The 10,945-nt window shown below is 41.7% G+C and overlaps 1 protein-coding gene across 1 annotated transcript; it reads right to left on the bottom strand.

Moving 5' to 3' along the window:
- Nucleotides 1–1,011: 1,011 nt before the first annotated feature.
- LOC101838255 (probable G-protein coupled receptor 83) lies at nucleotides 1,012–9,661 on the bottom strand. The gene is made up of 5 exons (XM_005081150.4): nucleotides 8,673–9,661; nucleotides 7,927–8,052; nucleotides 6,690–6,823; nucleotides 5,649–6,341; nucleotides 1,012–4,796 (listed from the first exon to the last, which is right to left on the bottom strand). Exons 1-4 carry the CDS (start codon nucleotides 9,141–9,143, stop codon nucleotides 5,693–5,695), a joined length of 1,380 nt encoding a protein of 459 aa, XP_005081207.1. The 5' UTR covers nucleotides 9,144–9,661; the 3' UTR covers nucleotides 1,012–4,796; nucleotides 5,649–5,692.
- Between the last annotated feature and the right edge of the window lie 1,284 nt (nucleotides 9,662–10,945).

Raw genomic sequence — 10,945 nt, 5'->3', positions numbered from 1 at the left:
TCCTCTCGACATCCCCATCCACCAAAACCCATGTCCTTTCTTTCTGTATGTCATTAGAAATCAAACAGGCATCGAAAACAGCCTTTTTTGTAAAGAAAATAAACAGAATTGGTTTTGAGGATAGAATTTGGCAGAAGCCAAAATATGTAAGACCTTGGAATTTGTTAAAATGTGTTTAAAGTTTTTGGGTCCCATGAGTTTATTCTTCTGTTGTTGTCCTTTAATGCACCTGAGAAAGGCTAGGCCTTTGCATAAGACTCCTGACTGTTAAAGGATTTAAGCATACAGAAGAGTATCTAACCATCTCTAAGGGCTAGTGTGATTAGTTGCAGTGACACCTCAAGCAAAATATACTTAGAACACTGGTTCTCAAACTTTCTAATGCTGTGACCCTTTAATACAGTTCCTCATGTTGTGGTGAACCCAATCATAAAATTATTTTTGTTGCTACTTCATAAGTGTAATTTTACTATTGTTGTGAATGTAACTATCTTACATACAGGATATCTGATATGCAACTTCTGTGAAAGGGTCATTATAACACCAAAGGGGTCACATGTTGAGGAATAATAGACTTCTTAAATTCTGGATTTGACTTTACCAAGTGAGGCATCTTCCCTCTATGTAGTATTCTAGTGTTGACACATCCACGCTGGTACTCTTTTCAGCTACTCATTCTTACCTTCTGAGATGGCAGTATACGTTTCTGGTTCCCAAACCAGAATGTGGAGGGTCTTTTGGTTTGGGGTGTGTTGTGCACGTTTTTTCTGAGGACAAAATTGTCTCCTTTGTTCACCCCAAAGCTTTTCCATAGGAGACATAAGGGGATTTGCTTTTATGTTATACCCTCACCCAACCACTTACACGTTAATATCTATATGTTGGTCCCATGGAAAGATTTAAATGTTAACTTTAGTTAATGAGCCAATGTGGACCACAAATATCCACCAACCCAACTGACTCCCACCCCCATCCTTTTCCCTTTAGATCTACAAAAAGAGAGATCAGGGGTGCTTTGAATGAATAGTTTTATTTAGTATACATTTATGCAAATATATATGTTTTACTCTACTACTATTTCCATACCCCTGACACCACACTATCCCCATTCCCTTTGACCCCTCCTCTCTTTAATATAGAATACATAGTCAAACATTAAATTAGAGTAGAGAGAGATAACAACATCAGTAGATAATATTTAAAGCAACAGTTACAAGCAAATAAGTAACAAGCACATTAGTTGGAATAATGTTCATTCTCCTGTTGTAGGATGGTAAGATTTCTTTCTTTCCCTTTGTGAAGGGGCAATTCATCAATATCACTTCAGGGAGCCTTACTTCTTCTGTCATTTGAGTAGAATTTGCCAGCATCAGTCTTTCTCCCAGAAGGCTTCAGTTCCACACAGTCCATATCACTAGTAGGTTTGAATCAAGGAGCTAGTGTTGGATGTGCCTATGTACATTGCCTAGGATATAGTCCATACTTCCACAGAGCTTGTGAGCAAAGCTGAAAAGCTGAAAGCATTAAGGTATCATCAAGTTCAGTTCCATTCCATGGGGGAGGAGGGCTGCACAGCAAGGTGATAAATGAAATTTCACTAACTACTCTATAGATGCTTTTGCTTTCTATTTTTTGTCTTTAAATTTTCTTATTCTGGGGGATTTTTACACAGACTTTCTTCTGAATGAAGCTGCAGGCACAAAAGCATTGACAGTTTCTTTTCTATAGTTACAAATACACTCATCGGTTTCCCCACTTTTAATACAAACTTGCCATCTATAAAACCCTATAAATCAAAAGCCATAAGGCATAGTATCTCTCTGTTCGGTGCCTTCTAAGATCTTTCTATAAAAATAAACTGGCAAACTTTATTTCCAGGAGGTCTCATCATAAAAGAACAAGGAATTCATTCCAGATGCTACATTTCAACAAATCCAATTAACATAAATCCATTTTCATAAATCCGAGCACAGACACTTTTACTGGGGCCTGAATATATTATGTCAGGAAATTTTCACCAGGGTAATCTACTCTGTTTCCTCCATGTGCACCTTGAGCAGCCAGATAAGGTTCTTCTTTCTTTTACTGTCGAGCTTACTCTAAAATGCAAGAAGTCCATATTCAAAGCTGAAACATTATATAATCCCCCAAGTGTCTTTAGTTTTGCAATATGGGATAAATGAACACTTACTGATAAATATCATAAGATCTTACTTTAAGAATTATAATACAAAGTCATAATCACATACACAATATTACTATCACTAATATAAGGGAAGTAAGTTTGAAATAGACACATAAAAGTTTGTGAATAAGAAGTATTAGAATGAACAATTTCATTTTTACTCTCATATTGTTTATACCAGGTATATTTCCTTTCTTTCCTAATGTACACCAGATGACAATAGTACGTTCATCTGTGAACCTTTGCCTCAGAGTCTAGAGATGTTGAGAGTCTTTAGAAACAACAAAATTGTATCAGCTTACTGTGCTAATATGCTATACTGTGTGTGTTGGTGTATGTGTGTACTTACATAGTTATGTTAGTATATGTATATGCATATGTAGAACTTTGTGTGATAGTGTGGAAAGATACCTTAGCTAAGAAGATATGCAGGAATTTACAGTGAAAGAGACTGTCAGATAAAAACACATGAGAAGAATGTATATATCACATATACAGGGACCAAAACATGATTACCAGCATCCCGGATATCTATGACATTAGAGGAATTCCCCCACTCAAAACTGTCCTTTTAAGGTTAAATTTCAGACAGCCTACATGTAGATCTTACTTTCATTAAAGCATTTCTCCAAATATCCTAATTTGTACCAAGGTACAGTTTCTTGGCATTTAACACATGTAATATAAGCATTTGAATTTGTCAAAGGGGAAAATCTAGCAATTTCACTTGTCTGTCACTTCTGGTATACTCTCTTTGTTCATTTGGACATTTCAAAAGTGATATCTTTCTAATAATGTGACACTATTAACACACAGTCAGTAAGGGATATACTATAAACTGTTGTCTCCAGAAGTGAAAACAGATTTTGAAATAATATTTACACAACAGCTTTGCTGGGCCTTCCAGGTGGGTGATAACCTTTGTTCAGAAAAAGGCTGGCTAGGGTGAGTGGTGCAGTCTATGTAAAAGGACACACATGGGGTTTAGAAACCATGTGACCACAGTACTTTAGCACCATGCCCGAACCCACAGAGCTAAATGGCTGCACATGGGTTAGAGCCTAGGATCTAGAGCTCATTAGCACCATGTTCCAACCAAATGAGCCCTTCATCCAGAAACTTCTTACAATTGTAGCACCCTCAGACTTGGCTGGGTACTGAATTCAGATTAGGTGCTGCTGAAAAACATCTAAACAAAGGCCCACATGAAGTTGAAACTATTCATCTGCCCAATTCTTCAAACTTCCATACATCACCAAAACCGTAAGTTCTGGATCTGTTGAGTTTCCAGCCAAGTCAGCAGTAAACCTTGAAGCTGGATTATCTGTCAAGCATGGTCCGTTCCAGATTCCAAGCCTTACTGGGGAGTGAAAGTAATTTGATTCTTTGTACAGAATGGGATGGGGATGGAGAAGGGAAGTGCTTTCTTAAGAAGGATAGAATGATGGATTAATGCACAAAGCACAATGTTCATTTAAATTACAATGATAGCCCTTTTTCCCAAATTTCTCCTAAGTCTAAACTGGAGAAGAAGGCTATCAAAGCTAGGTACAATGCTTCTAAGTATCACGGGGTACTCAAGCAAAATTTAACTTTGCCTTCACCATGTGGGGAGGCAGAACAATAAGCAGACAGTCCACTATCCTGGGAAATATCTATTCTATCAAATACAAATGAAAAGGAAATACATATATCTGTCCTTAAGATAATCAGAAGTATTTACATTGTATGTTGGAAAATACACAAGCAGAGCTCACTACTCACAAAGACTCATAATCTCCAAAACAGCTGAAGCCTAAAAATCACAGGTGGGTTGGCAGTTTATTATGGTCATAATAGAAGACACGGTCATATTTTCAGCCTAAAGCTACTCCAAAGATGTATTCCTGTACTTTAGTAGTACAAGTTTGTTGTTTTGCAATTGGGGTATTAATGATAGGACAGGAATAATGTATTAAATTAAAAGGATAAAAATGGGACATAAAAGAGACAATGGAATGAAACTGAGTTGAAACTTCAACTAGGTCTGTCTCTCAATTTGTCCTTGATTTTAAAAGGGACACAGCACTATGGCAAGTATGGTAATTTACTGGAAATGTTTGAAGTTCTGAACTCCAAACCCCACCACATCTTTTCACTAAGTGAAAACTGAATAACTGGAAGCTTCTTGAGCCTAGAAACCTGTCCATCATACTTTACCAACCAGGAGATATCTCAGTAAAGACTGGATAACTTGTCATTGTTAAGAAGATTTTTAAAAGAAGAAGAAAGATAACAGTGGAGAAAGAAATGGAAGTAGAGGAGGAAGAGAAAGAGGAAAACAATGAATAGAAGGTGCAAAGGAGCACGGAGGAGAAAGTGGACAAAGGCTAGGAAGGTGGTGGAGAGAGACCAAGGGAAGGACAAGGATACTGAGGAGGAGGCAAAGAAGAAGAGAGGAAAATGAAGAGGACCACAAGTTCATTTCTCATCCTGGTATCACCTTGATACATGCAAGCTTGAATGCTCTTCATAGAACCTTAACTGCATTATCTCCGAATAATGGCAGTGACAGGATGAGGTGTCTCTTCTTTCTCCTCCTCTCTTCTGCTGAGTTGAAATTGTCCATAAGCTAAAGAGATGGGGATAATTAAAACAACAGTAAGCACATTATATTTTCTCTTTTTCCAGAAAAAGAAAGACAAAAGTAGAGAGTACAAATTTACATGAAACAAAGTATGTAACTAAATGTGTAGTCAGAAACACGGAGGAGGTTTGGAATTTTGAAGCGTGAACTTGGTCACTTCAATTTTTCTTGCATTCAGACAGAAGCTTATCATCAAATTGTTGTGCAGCAACCTGGGGAAATAACTCTGATTACATGGGGGGTGAATCATTTCACTGCCTTATCTGATCCTGGGCATCTATAACATTTCCCACCCTCACTAACACAGGAGAGAAGATATGACAAGAACTTGCCCCTACAAGGTGCTTTGTGTTCCCAGAGCAATAACTGAAATTTCAGGAATGATACCTCAGTCCCCTAGCATTTCCATGGGAACATAATAAGTAAATAAGTCTTGTGTACATCTAAATAAAATATAAGTAATAATATATAGGAGCTCACAGAGCTCTTGAGGCCTGCATTATCTGTAGACAAGTTCAGTATCTGGGTGGTACTCAAAACCATAAAAGGAGGCTGGGGGCCAGAAACAGAGATGACGTTCTAAAAACCCCAAGTCAGAGAAGAATTTTCCTTTGAGAGGCAGAAAAATATCTGATGATAAAATGGTCTTAGTGTATTCAGTTTGGAGAGAGAACAAAAATAGAAAAGAGGAGCATGTATAAAACCAGAGAAAAGGGAATTCAAGTGAGTAAGACATCAGTTGGTTCACATGACCCTCACCCCTCCAATACTATGCCCTTCTTTCTGTGAAAACACATGAGACAGTAATGAATTCTAGTTATTTTGATCCTATCATACCTTAGATATTTTGAGAATTGATAGTCAATCGCGGTCTGGGCAGCTTAAACTCTAGGCACTGAATGGAGAAAGGAGATTTCCACTGCTGGGGAGGGAGGGGGACTGGGCAACTCATCAAAATCTTTGAAGCGTGGGAATTTGGGCACTCCTGGGTTGGGATCCACGAAGGCAGGGGGGTGGGTATGAGACACAGAACTCAGTCGGCGATGCTCTCCCCTGAGGCGGCTGATTTTATCTAGCAGCTTCTTCTGGATTTCCATGATGACCTTCTGCACTTCAATACGGAAGCTATCACTGAGCCAGCAATAGATGTAGGGGTTGTAGCAGGAGCTGCTAATGGCTAGCCAGTGGAGGAAAAAGTAGAGACCATTGTGGCTTGAGATGGATTCACTGGATAGCAGCACCAGGTAGAGATTGAGGGGGAGCCAGCTGATTGTATAGAGAAGCACCACTGTCATCAGCATCTTTAGGGTCTGCTTCTTCTTCCCACGCTGGCAGATGTAAGTGTGGATGTTGATGTCATCAACAGCATCATGGATCCACAGCTTTTTGGCTGCATGACCATAGACAGCCACCAACACCAGCAAAGGCAAGATGAAGAAAAGCAGAAATGTGCCTAGGTCAAGGTATTTCCATGTAGATTCTGAAGTATATGGGAAACTGGGGAGGCAGGCAGTTTCCTCGGTTGTGTTTCTAAGTTATGAGAGAGAGAAATCAAAACCAGTGGTTTAGTCTTTTCCTTAAGGCAATTAGGTCTTAAGGTTGATATGTATTTACTATTTGTGTTGTGTCTGTACTGAGCATAAAACCAGCCTTCTCATGTACTTATAGGGAAACCATGGCCCCAAAATGGAAATTGTAACCCACTGCCGTGAGAGTTTTAGGAAAATAATGACAAATTGCAGTTTAGAACATTTTATTTTTTTTACCTATGTTTTGAAATGTGTTATTCTAGCCCCTAATTCCTAAATCATTTCTTTGGCTTGCAAGGCCTAGGGTTGCTAGAATAACAACAATCATCTCACCCCAGGTTTCTCTTACCCAATTTCCACCTGGGAAAGCTTCTGGTAAACGGCATGCGGCAAAGCAGCACAGGTGCTCACGATCCAGATGATAATGATGCAAACATTGCCTTGCATGGGACTAATCCGGGCCTTCAAAGGATATAGCATCACCTGGAAATAAAAGCACCCCCATCTAACTTAACAACTCAAATTAAAATTAGGAATCCATAAAGTGCTGTTTTGATAAAAAAAAAGGTACAAAGAATTAGTATGTGGGTAGTAATGTGCTTTGTGGACTAATTCATTTGGCATGTATATGGCATTTTGCTTGTGAAATTACAGCACTGATACATTTGAAGAAGTCAGGAATACAAGTGGACTGACTTCAAAGCTCCTGTTTTCTCTGTCTGCAGTTCTGTGGAGAAAGGAGACAGATGTCCAGTAGAATGACTGATTTTTTTCTTTATATTCTAATGGGTGCAAAAGTACCCTACATGTTCCCTTATCTATCCTTTTACGTAGCTTATGTCATGACCTTTCTCATCCCCCCATTCCCTGCAATCTCCTCCCACACCCTCCCATCCCCTGTCATCTTGATTCCTTCATAGCCACTCTTTTCTTCCTCTATCCTTTGCTCTATGTTCCCTTCTATCTCCTATCTTTTCTTATTTAGATTATTCTACAATTTCTCTTATCTGGATCTAACCACATAGCCTTCAATACTTTGGTCTTCCATTACCACTCATTTTCTGTGTCCCTCCTAAATGATTAACCATGTAATACCCACAGCTTCTTATCCCTTGCCTCACTTCCTTGTAATTGCCTTCAATCTTCCTCCTAGTACTTTATTGCTCAGCTCTCTTCATCAACTCACTTAATTCCTCAACCCTTCCTCACAGACTTCACTCCCACCTTCCAGATTAAACCCTTAGTCAGATCTAATACTACATCCACATTCACTTATGTCTGCCCTCTTCCTTCCTTTGGTCAGTTCTGCAATGCAGCAAACAGGAAATGTTTTCCAAAGGACATGTATCATGTGTTTATTGCCACATCTCTATTCCCATACCCCCACAGAAAAGGTGATTATATTTTTATTACATTTAATTTAGTGACACCCTGTATTTCACCATCCTTCAAATCTCACCAATTCACACATAAGCACATATACAGACTGAAGAATTTGGAAAACTTTGTAGATTGCTTGTGACCTTACTTGTCTCCATACATATAAGAGAAGACTCTATCTTTGGCAAGATCTGGGGGGCACATACCCGATGTCGATCCAGGGAAATAGCAGCCATGCTCATCACAGTTACATAGGCACATGAGTACTGGGCAAAGCGACTGAGGTGACATGTCATCTTTCCAAACACCAAGGAATTACACAGATAGCGCACCTGTAGGAGAAAAGGTTTGGTGATGCACAGGAACTCAGCCCTGTGCCCATCCCTCTCAAAAGCCCCCAAAACACAAATAAAAGTCTCCTTGCTTCACCAAACTGCTGGTGTCAGTCTGTCCATAAACAATGAAATATTTTTACACTCCACTTCTCATGCTCATTTCATTTTCTCCTACACAATCGTGACTTGAAGAAATGAAGGGACACTAAATCACAAAACCTGTTAACACTCTTCAAATTCATGCACAACATTTGAATGGTGGAGAAACAGGGTTAATCTTTATGACAACACTTGGATTCACACATTATCCCAAAGCTCACTAGCAACAGGTCCCACTGCCTCCCTGGGCAGCCCAATAGTCTCTCAGCCTCTGCTATGGCAAGGGATTAATTCAGCGACGCAACAACTATCCTGCCAGTCTTCCAAACACATTTCCAAGCTCTTTTCAATATTTCCCAGCTTCTGTTCTGTTTCCTATAAAAATGTTCTCCAACCCAAAGGAGGCCTTTCTAGCTCCCCCTCCCACCGACCACAGAACAGTCACTGTTGCAAGTACAAAGTTTTACTTTAGTTCTTACCCTGTTCCCCAGGCTACCCTCCTCGGTACCCCAGCTTACCATAGTGAAGGGAGAGCTGAGAAGAGCGAGCATCATGTTGGTCACAGAAATGTTGACAACGAAGAGGCCGGTGGCAGTGTGTACCCTCTTGTACTTCATAATTATATGGTTTAAGACCCAGTTGCCTATGATCGCAGCGAAGACCACTATGGTGTACCCTACCACTAACCAGAATTGCACCTGCTCATCCTGGGATACAATTTCCAAATCTAGAGGACCTGATGTGTCTGCCAGGTCACCTGTGTTTGGCATGTGGCCTGGCATCTTGGACAGTACACCATTTCGGCCAGCATGCCCCACCGCAGATGCCGCATCGGAGGCAGCCTGAAGCACCTGGGAGGTGGTGGAGGTGATCAAGTCATCAAAACCACTAGGTACACTCAGAGCTTCTGGGGTCAGCTCGTCCCCATAGCCCATGGTGTCAGGGCTCTGGAAAGCCCCTTCAGGCAATTCTGTGGTTGGGGCATCCATCCCAGTGCCTTTAGTGGACCGTGAGGTCCCTAAACTACTAGCTCAGGAGCCTCTCAAAGAAGGGAGAGGGCAAGTTGAGGCCGGGGACAGACAAGACAGGCAATCTATTCAGTGCCCTGGAGCTCTAAGCTGATAAGGTATTCTCCAAGGTGTCTGGAGCAGGAAGAGGGGAAAAATACCAGGACCCAGCAAAAAAAGACTGGACCTGCTCAGGGTGGGCAAGTGCGCAGAGCTGGGCAGCTGAGCACAGGGCAGGCTGTCTGCAAAAGCTCTTCCTGGAGAGTGCCCACAGCACCTGCTCCAAACTGGAGATGGCGTCAGGCTTCCCTCAGATCCTCCTCCATGCTGCCAGTAATTATTCCTACCCAATTTCTGTTGCCTTCAGTCAGTCATCAGTCTGTAAGTCTTTCTGTCCAAGGCCGGCTGGCGCTGTGGGCAGGGCGGAGTCAGGCACTGCCACTCCAGCTCCAAGCCCGTGCAGAGCCTGCTCTCTGCAGCTGCCCTTTATAGAAAGTCCAGGGGCCCGCGCTGGAGCCAATGGGGAGCCGCGACTCAACCCCCGCCCTGTCCTTCTGAGCTGGGGAGTCTGAGAGGCTGGCAAAGTCTTTGTCGCTCCTGCCTCTGGCCCCTCCTTTCGCTGCTCTCCTTAGCTCTCCCTCTTATGATCCTGCAGTTGTGAGCCTGGATTTATTGTTAATGGGTTCTTCTTTTAACATCTCCCTGTCTGTAATTTGAATTCAGCATCTCCTGACTTTCCCTTGCTTTCTGTTTCTTTTCTGCATCATCGTCCTAAGCACCGGCTGGCTGTGAGACAGGTACTGAATGAAGGCTGTGGAGACTGCAGTGGCATCTGGACCAGCAAGCCTGTCAGCTGCCCCGGGAGAGTGGTCGATATGAAAGACCTGCATAGATGTGGGGATTTCACAGAGAGAATGAGGCAGGGTGCAACTGGAGAATTAGGAGGGAAGTTTAGCTCATGAGAAGCAAGAAAGGATCACCTGGGAATGGGCTCAATACGATGTTCTGTTTTGTCTAGCCTCAAAAACTGCATGCCACTGACCAGGGGACTCTGCCCCTGGCCTCTGGAAACAGGACACTATCATCTGACACCGAGAGAGTAACACTTTTAGAAGCTAGACTGTGTCAGATAAGTCAGATTTCTAAAGGGTGAATCCCTCCGGAAGATTTAGGATTTTGGAAGCTTCTGCATATCAATGCTGCTAAAATCTGAACAGCCCGGAGAGGAAGAGGTACCCTAGTCATTAAGGGTGGCAGTAGAAAACACTCTAGGACTGGTGGTCCCAGAACAGCTTTTCCATTGGAAATTTTTAGCTACATCTCCATTCCAGAGGTGTTAAAGTCACAACCGGAACAACTAAGCTGTCTCCCTAAAAGGTTGGAGGAGACCCTGGTATTTCATAGCATGTCATTCACCTATCATCTGTCACCACTCTTTCAGCAATTGATGGGTGGAGAAACTGGAATAGATAGGTTATGGAAGGTCAGGGAGGAAAATATTTGTAACACCAGAACTAAAACTGGGAAAGGGCATTCAGATACCTCTGCTATGCAGCAAACACTCTGTTTAAGAAATCCTGGTGTTTGTTACCGCCAGACTCGTGACTTACTTTCTAGCCACCCTTTACTGCCCAGAGGCTACACAGTTATTCTTCTGGAGGAGGAAAAAAAGGAAGACACCTGATCCCTGATCGCAGGAATGTCAGTAATTACCGATTGAGGAAAAGCAGCAATCAATTTAGAAACATCACCAGCATCATCATTGTGCAGTTACCAAAGATTAC

This window comes from Mesocricetus auratus, unplaced genomic scaffold (genome assembly GCF_017639785.1).
Source record: "Mesocricetus auratus isolate SY011 unplaced genomic scaffold, BCM_Maur_2.0 Super-Scaffold_100003, whole genome shotgun sequence".
Classification (NCBI taxonomy): Eukaryota; Metazoa; Chordata; class Mammalia; order Rodentia; family Cricetidae; genus Mesocricetus; species Mesocricetus auratus.
This window is presented reverse-complemented; position numbering and strand designations above follow the sequence as displayed.